Raw genomic sequence first — 16,472 nt, 5'->3', positions numbered from 1 at the left:
ATTCTTTTGGTTTTTGGTCATGTGACTGAGCAGGTCTTATGACTACTGTTTTTTGCACTTCTTATTTCTAACATTCTCAGCATAAATATGCCCCTGAATATTCCTTATAAAGGTGTGCAAGGTTCCCAGAGGCTGCTACTGTATTTCCCCAGATAAAGTCAGGTGGGAGAAGATTAAGGGCAGTGGCACACGGGGAGATTTGTCACCCGAGATTTTTCTATGCGAGGCAGAGGGCGACAAATCTCCAGAAAATGCCTCTCCATTGGCAATCATTGAAATCGCAGGCAGATGCCCAACTTAACGCTAAATTGCCTGAAGTTTACTCCGGAGGCAACTTCGGCCGATTTATCGATAAGTTCGCCATACGCCACTGACCCCATCTAAAAAACAAATGCTCTGTAAGGCTACATATTTATTGTTACTTTTTATTACTCATCTTTCTAGTCAGGCCTCTCCTACTCATATTCAAGTCTAATTCAAATCAATGGCCAGTTGTTAGGGTAATTTGGAACCTAGCAACCTGATTGCTGAAATTGCAAACTGGAGAGCTGCTGAATTAAAAAGCAACTGAAAAACTAAAAAAACAACTGAAAACCCACAAATAATAAAAAATGAAAACCAATTGCAAATATACATCACACTAAAAGTTAATTGAAGGGCAGAGACACACGGACAGATTCGGGGAGTTTAGTCGCCCGGTGATAAATCTCCTCTTCTTCGGGCGAAGTTTCCTCGTGAGGCAACTTCGGAAAACGAAGCAATCAGAGTGCCATCCCACCGGTGATTTTCATTCTAGCCGGCGGGAAGGCAGTTTGGGGAGATTAGTTTGTCGCCGCAATTAATCTCCCCAAATCTGCCCTAAAGGTGAACAACCCCTTTAAGCACAGTGAAAGAAAATATAATTTGAAGCAACTTTCCAATATAAATTAAACCACAGTTATTTGTACATTGCTATTAAATACAATAATCTGTCTGGCTGGTTATACACTTTGCACTGCTGCCTTTGACTCCTTAAACGGTGAAATGTTGCATGCCAGCTAATTAACAGACCTGAAGAAGAACGGACTCCTGTTGCATCGTATTTAGAGCCAGACACGAAGAACACAAAGCGATAAATTACTTTAAATGTTTAATTACTGCATATTGATCCAGCCTCAAGGGAGATGCCTCAGCCTTTGACAAATCTGCTCCAAAACCATTCCTTTTTCTTCTCTCAAAAGTAGAATTAATGGAGCATGGGAGCTCGTAAATACAATAAAAAGTACCTTGTTTTGGATGCAAAGAAATAAGCCTTGTGTACTGTCATTACCAATGCATGCAACAGATTACCCAGCATAATGTTTGTTAGCATGGCACCCCTGCCATGTACTGTACCTTAATAAAGGAAAACTATAACACTGAACAATGTAGGTCTGTCTATATATTGCATAAAGCAGCTGTGTAAAACCCTGCTTTATGTAAATCAACCATTTTCATAAAAATATACTTGTTTAGCAGTATGTGCCATTGGGTAAACCTAAATAGAAAATTGCCATTTTAAGAACGAAAATCGACGAAACTTCGGGCGACTTTGGAAAACGAAGCCATCCCGCCAGCAATTTTCATTCTAGCCGGCAGGAAGGCAGTTCAGGGAAGTTGGTCGCCCCACAGAAGGAGATTTATCGCCGGGCAACTAATCTCCCCGAATCTGACCATGTGTCTCTGCCCTAAGAAGGTCCTGGTATTTTACCTATGAAGGATTCAGCTGTGATGAGCTGGAGGGAAAATGCTGCTTCTCACCTGCGGTCATTACAGATTTAAAAATGGAAAGTGCAGAGAAATATGTGGAGACGGCACCTGCATATTCTGCTAACCTTCTGGAAGCCGGCCAGTCAGCTAGCACAGCAGCTCTGATCTACTGAGCCGAAAGCATGATATTGGCAGCACAAAATGGCTAATCTCAAAAACAACAACAAAAATAACAATTACAAAAGATGCACAGAAGAGACAAACATTTTTTATTTCGTTTTCGTTTAGAGCCCTTTAAAAATGTAGGGTTCCTGCCATTTTGGAAGGTACTGTTCGAAATTTGGAAATAAGGGCTAAAATGAGCAATAAATCCAGCTCCTACTATTTCTGCCTTTGTAGAGGCAACAATGGTATTTTAAAACTCGATATGACCTTAATGCAGGGGTCCCCAACCTTTTTTTTACCCATGAGCCACATTCAAAAGTTGGGGAGCAACACAAGCATGAAAAAAGTCCCAAGGGGTACTAAATAAGGGCGGTGATTGGCTATTGATAGCCCCTATGTGGACTGACAGCCTACAGGAGAGTCTGTTTGGCAGTACACTTGATTTTTATACAACCAAAACTTGCCTCCAAGACCAGAATTGAAAAATAAGCATCTTCTTTGAGGCCACTGGGAGCAACATCCAAGGGGTTAGTGAGTAATATGTTGCACATGAGCCACTGGTTGGGGATCACTGCCTTAATAAATATGTTTGGTCAGCATTCGCTTCTTGATCATGTAGGCAGAGAAGATAATGGAACCCAGTATATAAGAAGCTGGAAAGTGTTAACCAAGTGTAACATGAGGCAAACACATTACTGCCAGTGCAGTAATCATAACAAGCAGGCAATGGCTTAAACTGCTGGACTGGCAGTAGCATGCTTACAGTTAATTGCCAAGTGGGGGATATAGATTACTGCACCGGGGCAATTAATCACCTCTATCCATACATCAGCCCTACTCTTTTTATTTTCATCAGCAATATGTTCCACTTTGTTGTTAGAATCCTGACCACAGGCACCAGATACAAATTGTAAGCCCCTATAGCTCAGTCCCCAAACACGAAAAGATATATATTTAAGCTGGGCTTGTATCTAGGAAAGCAAATGCCCCACTAGTTTTGAAAACAGTGCACTATAAGTACATACTTTACCAGAAAATTAGCGAGTACAGCGATGAATACACTAGCAATATTACAAGAAAGTAGGAAGTAGAGATGGCTTACCATAGTCTCGCTGCTATTGGAATTCTGCTCATTTTCATCTCTAATAGAAGAGTTTGAGCCAATGTCTGTGTGTGTGACACAATGCAGCTCCAGTGTACCAATGAGCCATGGTAACTGGCCTTACATTTGTGATCTCCAATAAGATTATGAGCGGATGACACTTAATCCAACAGCATCACGTGTGGCCTGATAATAGCTCTGCCTTTTCGGAGGAAGATCTCTGGTGAGATTAGGACTGATCTGGCTGCAGTGCATTCTCTCAAACCATACACCAGTGCAGTGATCCCCAACCAGTGGCTCATGAGCAACATGTTACTCATCAACTCATTGGCAAAAGAAAATGGGTCCAGGTGCAGTAAAAAGTTAATGTCAGTGTTGGGCCCGATTCTTGGCCTGGGTTTTTCCGACATCAGTCCCGTGTAGTAAGCATTATTTTATACTTTATGGCAGGGATTCAAAACTAACCCCTGTATCAAAAAGGATTAAGTGCCATTTATCTAGAAGGTTTACTACATTACTGTGGCTAATTCAACAGCGAGGGCAAAAGATATACCTGAGGCATCAAAAACACATGCGCTAAGTTTTTAAATGATATAAAATGTGAGCCTTTAGGGCAGGAACACAAGGCCGATTTAGGTTCCAAACTCTAGAAAAGTGATCCCCAACCAGTGTCTCATGAGCAACAAGCCCTTGGATGTTGCACCTTAACCCCTTGGATGTTGCTCCCAGTAGCCTCAAAGCAGGTGCTTATTTTTGAATTCCAGGCTTGGAGGCAAGATTTAATTATACTAGGTCAGCTGCCAGTCCACATAGAGGCTACCAAATAGCCAATCAAAGCACTTATTTGGCATTTCCAGGGACTTTGTTAATGCTTGTGTTGCTCCCCAATTCTTTTTACATTTCAATTTGGCTCGTGGGTAAGCAAAAGGCTGGCGACGCCTGCACTAGTGCCTGAACTAAAATGTACCTCAGGAGTTGAGGCTTAAACATCCCTCTCACTGTGTTCTATCTATATATATATATATATAAAGTCATCAGGTTCTAGAACCTTAAAAAGTTAGGCACCGCCGAGTGATTGTATTGACTTACCTGAAACCCCATGGTTGGTGCTCCTATCAGCAGAAAACTGCACTGGCCCGGGGTTATACCAGTGAGCACCACGGATCGATCTTCTTCAGTCTTCCTCTCTCCTTCATGGGGCTGTGCATGCACAGTAGAATGAAAAGCCGAACTTTAACTAAAAAAAGTCTGCTATTTCGTTGAACTGCGCATGCGTTTGCCCAGGGAAATTTGAAGAAAGAAGAAGACGGAAGAGGATCGCTATGTGGTCCTCGCTGTAATAACCCTGGGCTGGTGCAGTTTTCTGCTGATAGGAGCACAGGCCCGGGGTTTCAGGTAAGTCAATACCTAACATTTGGCACCCCCAAGTGCACAAAGCCTTTCCTTCTCCTTTAACTGGTACTTTACCACGGAAACAAACTTCACTTCTTTCTAGAAAAGCCATTTTGTTTTAATAGATAAAAGAAAGTATCCAAAAGCGTGATGGCATGGTTTGTGGACAGGAACAAGGATGAGGCAGAGCACACTCTCCAATGCTTTTCCAAAAGATAGCCCGGTGCACAGAGTAGAGGGTACGGCAATCCCCAAATGGATACTTCAAGTAAAGATACACTGGCACACAGGGCAATTGCAGTGCAGGGTGACCCCTTGCTGTTTATTTGTGCGGACGTGCGACGTTTGTGGACAATTTGGTCACCAGCTCAAGATCTCCAGGAAGATTCCATTATACCTTATATATAAGCACCTCTGCTCTAAAAATGAATCACCTCAATGTGTTTGAGCTGCTATAAATAAAATGTTTGGTTGCATGTTTAACATTACAATATTCAGAGACCAAAATGATAAACGTTCCTCCGTAATGGGACACAGAAGTCCCCCTTTCCTTCCATAGCTGTAACCCTTCCATGCCATCAGAAAAGGTACAGGAGCACAAACAATAAGACAAAAGGCTCAATAAAGGCAATTGCTAGTGTGTCTGTGCCTATTAAGTACCGAGCCTCAGTAGCACTTCATTAATAATATGTGATGCTGGGTCTGGCTGTAACCTGAGTGCTCTCTATGAAGGAGAATGCAAGTGATACCACAAAACACATGCACGAATATAGTGCTGTGCAAATGTACTCTTTCAGCAAAAGGTCTAAATGAAAATCCTGTGCTGTGTATAAACAATGATCTTGTGATATTTCAGATTGGGAGAATGCGACTCATGCACAAATACAATTGTATAATCAGTACACGGTGTGAAACAAGACACATGCAGCATATTGACTGTGGATACTTGGGAGGAATCCAGCGGGAGTTAGTGGCCTTTGGATTAAGCAGCAAGCAGATCCCTCTTCCTTCCATAATAAGCAGATCATTAACAGAGCAGAGTATGGAAACCAAACTAAAATTTTTTAAAGAATGTTTTTGGTCACAGCATGTGGTGAGGGAAAGAGACAAAAGTAAGGATGAAGGCTGGGGCAAGTATGGATGAAAGAGGGGGCATGAGATCTGGTAAGATGGGTAAAAGCGAGTCTCCACTGTCAGTGTGGAGAAAAGGAATGTGGGATATGGTATGACTGTGTGTCAGCCCCTAGGTCTGACTATTCCTTTCTGGCAAACAAAGTATTGTCATGAGGAGGCCATACACTGAAAGATACACGTTTGGCGAGGTCCTGGGTTGATTTGCTTATTTGGCCCTAAGGCTAACTGATCGATCACTATGACTGGTATATAGGCAATATAAACTAGTATGTAGAGCACGACAAGTGTACTATAACAATTTGCCCGCAAATTAGCAATAAACTAAGAAGTGCTTAGAAACAAAACTGTAACAAATTACAAAAGAATGTGAAAAGGTCACACTTCCATCTACAATGTAACAAGCCAACTAGTTCAGGTGATTGTTATAACAATGTAACTAAAACGTAACTTTTAATAATTATTCCAATCAAAACTTTACTAGCACAGCCAACACAAATTCACAGCATATTTTCCTTATAGCTGTGCAGGACCATGTCGCTAAAAAACCACACATAATTAAAAACAAATGTGTAGAGTGGATCGGTGGTGGATAGATTATCTGATTTTTAAGGATTCTAATATCCACATTTACACACGGCGACGTATTGCTTAATAGTTAGACTAAAGTAGCCACAAAGTATCCTCCCTTCCACCCTTCCCTCCGTTCACCCCCCTACCTATCTACGTTGGGAAGAGTGGGAGCTATCCAAACCACCTTCCACCTAGGCCACCCTGCGCGTTTCGCTGTTAGACAGTTTAGTCAGCCCCCTTATGCCCCCGACGAATTTGTCTAACAGCGAAACGCTTATGGTGGTGCAGGTGGAAGGTGGCTTGGATAGCTCCCACTCTTCCCAACGTAGATAGGTAGGGGGTTGAACGGAGGGAAGGGTGGAAGGGAGGATACTTTGTGGCTACTTTAGCAATACGTCGCTGTGTGTAAATGTGGATATTAGATTTAGAGAATAAAGGAATAAATTAAAATTGCACCTAGTTAAAGGGCAAGTCAACCCCAAAATAAAATTCTGCCTAATAAAAGAAAACATAACTCTAAGCAACTTTCCAATATACATGTATTAATTAAAATATTTCAATTATTTATAAAAACAATTGCTAATGAAAGCAGCATTTGCTTAAAGGGGTTTGTTCACCTATGAAATAACTTTTAGTATGATGTAGAGAGTCATATTCTGAGACAATTTGCAAAAGGTTTTAATTTTTTATAATAGAAGGTTTTCGAGTTATTTAGCTTTTCATTCAACAGCTCTTAAATTTGCATTATAAGCAATCTAGTAACTAGGGCCCAAATTACCCTAGCAACCATGCATTGATTTGTATAAGAGATTGGAATATGAATAGGAGAGAGTCTGTATAGAAGGTCAGTAATAAAAAGTAACAATAACAATACATTTGTAGCCTTACAGAGCACTTGTTTTTTTAGAAGGGGACAGCGACAGCCATTTAAAAGCGGCAAAGAATCAGAAGAATAAGACAAATAACTATAAAAGTATATATAAAAAAAAAATAATGAAAACCAATTGAATTTGCTTAGAATTGGCCGTTCTATAACATACTAAAAGTTACTTTGAAGGTGAACCACCCCTTTAACTCCTGGTTGTTACTTTATAAACAATGTTAGCCCGGTCTAATACAATGGTGTTTTATCGGTTATCTGCTATGTAACCTGTGCCTGTTCTCTTTTTCCAGCATCTTGAATGGCTGCCCCATGGCTACACAGCAGCTTGTTTATATAAACTATAGTAGTCTTTCTAAAGCAAACAAAGCTTTTACCAGTGCAGAGTAACAGCACATTATATTTTAATTACTTTGATACGCTTTCAGTTTTTGGTGTTCTTTTTAAGTGAAAATCTCCAAGAAATTGTATCAAGTTTCTTAACAATTAGGGGCACATTTACTATTGGTCGAATATCAAGGGTTAGTTAACCCTCGACGTAAAATCCTTCGACTTTACCGCAAATGCTTCGATGGAATGATTCGAAGGATTTTAATCCATCGATCGAAGGATTTTCCTTCGATCAAAAAAAGCTTAGAAAGCTTATGGGGAAGGTCCCCATAGGCTAACATTGGTGCTCAGTAGGTTTTAGGTGGCGAAGTAGGTAGTCAAAGTTTTTTTTTAAAGAGACAGTACTTCGACTATCGAATGGTCGAATAGTCGAACAATTTTTAGGTCGAATCGTTCGATTCAAAGTCGTAGTCGAAGTAGCCAATCCGATGGTCGAAGTAGCCAAAAAAAATTTGAAATGCAAAGTATTTTTCATTCGAATCCTTCACTCGAGCTTAGTAAGTGTGCCCCTTATTCTACACTATCTATGCTGAGTTTCTAGTTGTCTAGTTGTCTGGCCATAAAAAACACGAAAAATAGAGCTGGCACTACTACGGTACCCCAAAAAAATGTGATCAAATCAAATAGAATCCAGGAGTCACGAAGTATTAATAAAGTAGTACAAAAATTTTATTGCATCATGTATAAAAAATAAAAGCCTGACGCGTTTCGTGTCCACACAGGACACTTAATCATAGTTGTCTGGCCAACCACTGTCTGAAATGACAGCTTTCTCTTGGCTACTTTCACAAGGGTATGAAAAAGCCAAAAACAGCACATGAGAAGAAAATGGCTGTAGTTATGGCATATAAAGGAGGTTATTGTCTCGAAGCGTTTAATTTTTTAAGGAAATAATTGCCTGCATGCACTTTAATCAGAGCAAATGAGGCATTAAACTTGCACAGTGGAAACTGCTGACTGTTTGAACGGATCTGCCCAAGGGAGCATGTCAAAGCCCAGAAAGCTTACTTGGATTAACTGAGTGTAAAGTAAACTATTCACAACTCGACGTGTCGCTCACAAGCAATCCATGAATGCTAGCGGCAAGGTAAAAATCACATAAATGGGGTAACATTTGTCACCAGAAAGTTGTGCTAATAGTTTCCCTGTAGAGTGCAGGTGTTTCACTGTGTGTTCTACAACATGAATTTTGCCCTGATCCAGTGACTTAAGAGCAATAGGTTTGACTTGTTCCGACAAGGGCTCTATCTGCAAACAGTTTGTACGTGGGTTTGTGTGAGTTTCCTCTGGTTACTCCCATACTCTAAAAACATACAAGCAGGTTACCTGGCCCCTGATGAAATGTACCAGCTTTTGTGCTGGGATGACTGCAACAGGAAAGCTCAACTGGGACAAGTACTGGTTTGAATGATGAACAGTGTGTAATGAGTCATAAAATATGTGTCACTAAATAAAATGATAATAATACATTTTGGAATGGAACCAAGAAAAGCCCATGTCTATTTCAACACATAAAAACATTATAACTGCAGCAAAGCACTGCGTATCTTGACAGCGCTATATAAATAAATGATGATGATGATGATTATATTTAGCATCACAAACTTTATTTCGTCCATCACAAGGAAGAGTAACAGTAAAGGTAGGCTGAGATGCCTCCAAGATTTAGTTGCTCTTTACCAACCATCTATAGTTATGTCAGCTAGGCATAAGGGAGGGTAATGCCAGTCCTGCATTCAAAGGCAGCCACTTATTGCTAATTACCAATAAAACCACCCAACATTCTTAAAGGAACAGCAACCCCAAAACTGGAGAGTGCGTGAAAGTAATGGAAATATAATGTACTGTTGCTCTGCACTGGTAAAACAGATGTGTTTGCTTCAGAAAGACTACTATAGTTTATATAAGCAAGCTGGTTGTGTAGCCATGGGGGCAGCCATTCAAGCTGGAAAAGGAGAAAAGGCACAGGTTACATAGCAAATAAGGGCAGATAAGGGCTTTAGAACATGGGCAGATTCGGGGAGATTTAGTCGCCTGGCGACTAATCGCCTCTTCTGCGGGGCGACAAACTCCCCGAACTGCCTTCCGCCTGCTATAATGAGAAAACTTTGGAAATCGAAGCCCCGCGAGTGCATTGGCGTTTTCTCATTATAGAAGGTGGAAGGCAGTTTGGGGAGATTGTCGCCCTGCAGAAGAGGCAATTAGTCGCCCGGCAACTAAATCTCCCTGAATCTGCCCATAGATGTACAGATATTGCTGTAAAAGCAACACAAAAGCAATTGTTTGACATATGTTTTGATGTGTCCTTAACATTAACGACTGGTATTGATTGGTCATCAGCGCAGCCATGCGTGCAGCCAGCAGTCAGATTTTCATTGGCATTATCAGCTGGAAACATCATACTACTGTTATTGGAGGTTTTATAGATATTGATGTACAAACAATAGCACACAAGCAAAATATTCGTCATAACGTATAACGTCAGATTGCAGAAATGATATACAGGTATGGGACCTGTTATCCAGAATGCTCTGGACCTGGGGCTTTCTGGATAACAGATCTTTCTGTAATTTGGATCTTCATACATTAAGTCTACTATAAAATCATCTAAACATTAAATAAACCAATAGGCTGGTTTTGCTTCCAATAAGAATTAATTAAATCTTAGTTTGGATCAAGTACAAGGTACTGTTTTATTATTACAGAGAAAAAGGTAATCATTTAAAAAAAAAAATCGGATTATTTGGATAAAATGGAGTCTATGGGAGCCATTCCGTAATTCGGAGCTTTCTGGATAATGGGTTTCCAGGAAAACGGATCCCATACCTGTACATGATAGATAATATCTGTCCCAATCCTTTGTTCAACACATTAATTAAAAGGAGGAGTAAAGCCTAAAAACCATGTATGTCACGAAATGCTGCATTTTATATATTGAAATCATTGCATGAGTCCATAGGCTCAGCATGCCTATAATATTAATGACCTTTTAAAATTTGTCCATAGCAGATCACAATTTTTGACCCTTAAGACCCCACCATCAGCACTTCAGGCCACAGAAGCTTGCACTCAGCAGTGCTGCATTCATGAGGGGATAAGAGGGAAGCCACATAGGCACCCCACTATGCTGCCCCCTACCCTAACTTTTATGTCATTCAGAAGCACAATTTAGAGAACGCCTGCAGACTACTAAGAAGCCCCCTAAATAATAAACTGCTCCTTAGCAAAAAGGCTCCAGATTAAGGGTTTGTTTATACAGAGGGCTTCTCAGCTGACAGCTGATTTATTTTATTTGCACAAACCTGAAGCATAATGTGACTTTACACTTAGTTTCAGATTTTGCCATTTTAGTGCAAAAAAAATAATTATAAAATTATAGGCAACAAGTATGTTAAAGGGGAACTCTGGCTTCCAAACCAAAATTTGATAAAGAGGCCCACATAACATAGAAACCCCTAATATACCCATCACAGTTAACGGTTTCTACAATGAATAAATGACATTTTCTATGCTGCAATCCAGATGTTTTAACAGTTCTTCTCTTTTTGTATCATTTGAAATCCTGACAGGGGAGGAGGGACCAAACACTGATGTTACAACTTCTGCACAGCTTACAGACAGCATGCAGGAACTACATAACCCACAATGCATTGCACTGTGATGTCCCGTTCCTTATTGAAATCACGTGTGCAGGGAATTGTGGGGTTTGGAGGATGCAGGCTGAGGACAGATGACTGTTGATACAAAGTAACAGTAGTCAGCCAGCTCAGCAAAGTTGTCAGAGAGATCAGCAAGAGAGCAGGGGGCTAGGCTTAGGGAACTGTTCCAAACCATTAAAAATCATGAAAAGTCTGCATATTATTTAATTGATGAAAATTGCAAAGTTGCTTGAAATTAGTTTTACTTTTCAAAAAACTCAAGTTATGTTTGTGTGGAGTTCCCCTTTAAGCACTCAAGCCTTATGGTCAGTGTCTCCCCAGGCCCTTCTGCAGGCTGCATTGCCCAGTAGTTGTTCCCCACTGTCCAGCTCCGCTCTGGCCCCCACACTGCACGACAATGAGAAGCTGGTAAGACTGGGTGCTATATAATTATATAATTATAGGATCTGTTATCTGTAAACCTTTTATAAAGAAATGTACCAATTACAAGCAGCCACCATAGACTCCATTGTAATCAAGTAATTAAAATGTTTTAAATGATTTCCCTTTTCTCAAGAACAATAGAACAGTACTTTGTACTTGCTTCCAAGTAAGATATACTGTAATTAATTCTTAATGGAGGTAAAACAATTCTATTGAGTTTAAATTATTTTTTTAGCAGAGAGAAGCTATATAATTACATTACACAAATTAGATTCCTTTTCCAGAAAACCCCAGGAACTGAACACTCTGAATAACCGGTCCCATACAAGTGTACTCTCGTGTTTGCTTCTGTAATAATTATTTTTTTAGGGAGGGAGAGGTGAAGGAGGCACGTTACCCCCCCAAACACACACACCTGGCTTGGTTTAACATGAAAAATGTATAGTTGCATTTAAGTGAAACCATCTCCTATTTATAAGAAGCGTTTCCAGAAATTACTTGATACTAAGTCACATTTGTATATATTATCCACAGGGCCTGTTTATTCAAGCTAAATAAAAAGAGGATTATTTCCAAAATGATTATTATTCCTCCATATCTATAAGGATAGATTTTCAAATACGAGATGATATTTGGGATGAAAAACATATTCGCTGTCCTAGATATTCTAAGACATTGTTTTCCTACACTGTGTTAAAAGTTAATGGGGACGGGCGAAACAACTCCAGAATTAATGTATTTTCAGCAAAGTATTTTCAGCAGTATTTTTTTTTATTTACGGTTTCCAGATGTGCAAAATCTGGACTGTAACCCTTCAAGTCTGCATTCTCTTGGGTTGCTAGGTACCGATGTCAGCTGCATGCACCCAGAAGCAGCTAATGGCTAGCCTCGTCCAAATGGCGAATTGCTCATTTCTGACATGGCCTGTAATTGTGGCAACAGCACATGTAGCCAGTACAACTTCTGTAGACAGAGGATAACATCTGTTCCTTCTGTGTATGGCAGACATCGGCAACCACACAGAAGAGTAATCCAGACTTTGGCCTGCTGGGTTAAAACAGCCATACATAAAAGGGAAAGTAAAACCTTGTGTGCAAAATCATCTATATTGAAAATGCAACTATCTAGCTGGGCATGCCCACTATGCATATAGAGAGATATTTACTAAAAAACATGCATCTGCTGATGTTTTCATTTAAACGTAGGCTCACAATAACCAAATAGGTTAGATTTAGAAATGGTTTCAGGCAAGGTAGGATTTTCTGTAAAAAGCCCATTTTTCAGGTTTGTGCAGGGTTAAGGTGGCCCTACATGCACAGAGTAGGCTGGGCAGTTTGAACATTTAATTGTCCCCAGAATCTGAGTGTGTCTGGGATGAAGAGATCACCTCCAGATGCCTCTTCTTGTGGGGCAAATAACATATTAGCAGGATTGCTCAGACTATACAAACTGTACTGTAGCTTAGACAAAATGAAACCACAGCAGAATGTGGATAAAGCTATTGGTTGGTATTGCTTGTAATTAAGTGCCCATGTAATGGTATAGGCAGCATGTTTACAACCCAAGCATGTATGTGTGTGTATGTGTGTGTGTGTATATATATATATATATATATATATATATATATATATATATATATATATATATATATATAAATAAATACATTTCTCCCTTGATGTTGTCCAACTACCCTTCCACAATTCGCTGCATTTCTGTGTCTGTTGAGGCAGTCTGAGATACTTGTTATAGTCAGGCTGGATCTCTATGGGGCAGGTTACACTATGGCTGAAATTGCAGCGCATTCTCATATATATATATATATACACACACACATACATACATACATACATATATATATATATATATATATATATATATATATAGACATATAGACAATGTCTCTGTCTTAAATATATTGATAATGGGTTGAGTGCAGAGGACTCTTGTATTTGTCTATATGTATTTTGTGGTCACAGCCTTATTGCACCCCCGCCTAATGGTTTTAAAAATTAGCGGTGAGTACAATTTTCCCTTGTTTGTTATATATATATATTGGATGGCACACCGCTTCCAAATTACCCCCGGTTGCGCAGTTAAAACATTAGTATATGTCCATAGAAAGAAACCAGCAACCACAGGGTATTCTTGAAAAATCAAAAAAGGGTATTAAAGAAAAGCATATACAGCAGAAATATATAGCAGAATTATATATATATATATATATTTTGTTCTTTCTGCAGCAGAAATGATCTATATAATATATACAATTTCTGCAGCAGAAAGAACAAATGATTTAGATGAGAATGCGCCGGAATTTCAGCCATAGTGTAACCTGCCCCATAGAGATCCAGCCTGACTATAACAAGTAGCTCAGACTGCCTCAACAGACGCAGAAATGCTGCGAATTGTGGAAGGGTAGTTGGACAACATCAAGGGAGAAATGTATTGGCAGTAACAGCTGCAGTAGCACATAGCAGCCCTGTACATAGCAGCCCTGTACATAGCGCCAGCTACACGCACACCGATACCTGCAACGCAATACTGAGCTGCTACAGCAGCGAGCGCACGGCCGCTATAAATACGCATGGTGGGCACGTTTATTACCTTGAATGGGTTATTTACGTCCGGGTCCGCAAATGGATTATTATCAAAGTCTGACATGGCGGAAGCGGGTCCGAGCACCCCCGGTAGATGCTAAACTGGAGCCTGCTTGGAGGAAGTCGTGATGTTACGGTCATGTGACCGAGATATGGGCGGTTCAGACGGATGTCGAATAGGGGAGGGTTTCTCGGCTAAGGACCAGGCCACGTTGCAGCGGGATCTGTCAGGCTCAGGCCAGGATCAGGGACAGGTTCCAATGTAGAATGGAGTTGGCACCTAGACCCAAGGGTTGGTTTGCAGGAGGTTAGGCTTGCTGTGAGGAAGGCCACAGGCAATCAGAGTACTCTTGTTTTGGGTGAATATTGCGCTGTACTGTACAGGCTGCTGGAAGTGCTCAGTGGGATGTGTTCATCTGATACGCTTTTAATTGCTGGGGGGCTGCTAGTGTGTGACTACACTGTCCCACTGTATCAGATCTGGACTGAAAATCAAAATAGGCCCTGGCATTTCAGGTACACAGAGGCCCAAACAGCTCCCACTAAATAGTGACTTTCTATGGCACCTTATAGCAGCCCCTCTGTCATTTGCCAGAACTCACAGTTCGGCCTGCACTTTATCATCATGGACATGGGAGTATAGTGTAAGCCTATTGGTAAATGCAGTGTTGTATTCTGTTACTGTCAGACAGAGGACACTGCGGTTTCCACCTTCATCCCCCTTTAATGCCGATATTGGTCGGTTTGTCTCCTGCCATACACACACCGAATAACGTACGAAAAGTTGTTTGGTACAATATTACTAGTGCATCTATTGCCACCTTAAACTAAGCTGGCCATAGATGCAAAGATCCGATAGTTCGAATCCTCGAACGATCGGACATCCCCATCTCACAACCTGCCACTAACCATTCAGATCAAATAAAGTAGTAAAAGAACAGATCAGCCGATGTTCTGCCCCTGACAGCAATCGTATGAAAGTTACTGTATGTCCGACAAAAGCTAGTGACAGTCTCCCACTGAAAATCGTCCGATCAGCAATACATGCAGAGATATTATCGGCAGCCGACAGAAATCTTTTAACCTGTCCGATAGACCAAACGACAAATCTCTGTGGGAAGAAAAATGTCCGGACTCTCCACACATGGTCCGAAAATCGCACGAATCCTCAATTCATAACCTTAGAGTCTGTATGCAGCTGATGGTGTAATATTAGCAAAAGGCAACAACAAATGCAAAGTACATACTCTAATTGGGCTCAGAGGAGGTAACGCATATCACATCAGGGCCATCATGGAGGGAAGGGGATGGAGTTGTCTTTGTCAATTACATATGAAGTTACAGGTATTGGGACCTGTTCTCTAAAATGCTCAGGACCTCGTGTTTTCCAGATAATAGATCTTTTTTTTAGTTTGGATCTTCATACCTTAAGTCTAGTAGAAAATCATGTAAACATTAAATAAATCCAATAGGCTGGGCTTGCCTCCAATAAAGATTAATTATATCTTAGTTTGGATCAAGTACAAGGGACTGTTTTATTATTACAGACAAAAAATAAATCATTTTTTACAATTTGGATTATTTGGATCAAATGGAGTCTACGGGAAATGGTCTTTCTGTCATTTCAGAGCTTTCTGGATAACAGGTTTGCAGATACCAGTTCCCATACCAATACTACAGGTGCTAAAGTTACTGTTTTATTATTATAGAGAAAAAGGAAATCATATTTAATTTTGAATAAAAGGGAGTCTACAGGAGATAGCCTTCCCGTTATTCAGAGCTTTCTGGATTTCCTTACCTGTAATTCAGAACTTACTGCAAAAATGGCCCTGACTGGCCTAGATGTTTGTGCTTATGTATCAAGTAATCATAATGCAAAGAAGCTTAACAGGCATGCAGGGGTAAACTTTACTGACCAATGAATTTTTAATTCTGAATCTAAAAAAAATACTCTTCAAAATATTTATGCACATTAAAAGTTACCTATAGATCATGTTGATTGTTTTTCACTGGTATGTCTGCTTTTATAAGTGATTGTTACTTGAAGTTCTTAACCTGTTTTGTGAACCTGACTGTCCCTTCTCAACCTGTCTGTTTCTAATGCTAACAGACAACTGCTGTGGCATGCAAAGAAATGTTATGATATATGTAAAAAAAAAGGTTTACTTTCTGGAGTCACTATTTCTTTAAAGGACCAGTTACATCAATTTAAAAAAAAAAAAATAGTAAACAACAAAAAAAATGCACAAAGACAAATTAAACTTTGAAATTGCTAATTCTTCGTTATCTGCCCGATTCTTGGCCTGATATCGATTGGGATGACCCATCGGGAGCCCCCACACATGGGCAGATAAGCCGCCGAATCGGTCTAAAGGACCGATATTGACAGCTTTAATCTGCCCGTGTATGGCCACCTTTACTTTGCATTTGTT

General features: G+C 40.2%; 1 protein-coding gene across 1 annotated transcript in view; it reads right to left on the bottom strand.

Annotated features, from left to right (window-relative positions):
• Positions 1 to 14,338, bottom strand: part of scamp1.L (secretory carrier membrane protein 1 L homeolog) — a 28,526-nt gene extending 14,188 nt beyond the window's left edge. Inside the window, exon 1 of the mRNA XM_018265457.2 lies at positions 14,048 to 14,338. Within this exon, the coding sequence (XP_018120946.1) occupies positions 14,048 to 14,104 (57 nt within the window). The 5' untranslated portion in view covers positions 14,105 to 14,338. The remainder of the gene's footprint in view (positions 1 to 14,047) is intronic.
• Positions 14,339 to 16,472: the final 2,134 nt, after the last annotated feature.

This window comes from Xenopus laevis, chromosome 1L (genome assembly GCF_017654675.1).
Source record: "Xenopus laevis strain J_2021 chromosome 1L, Xenopus_laevis_v10.1, whole genome shotgun sequence".
Lineage (NCBI taxonomy): Eukaryota > Metazoa > Chordata > Amphibia > Anura > Pipidae > Xenopus > Xenopus laevis.
Note: the sequence above shows the minus strand (reverse complement) of the source record. Positions and strands in the feature narration are given on the sequence as shown.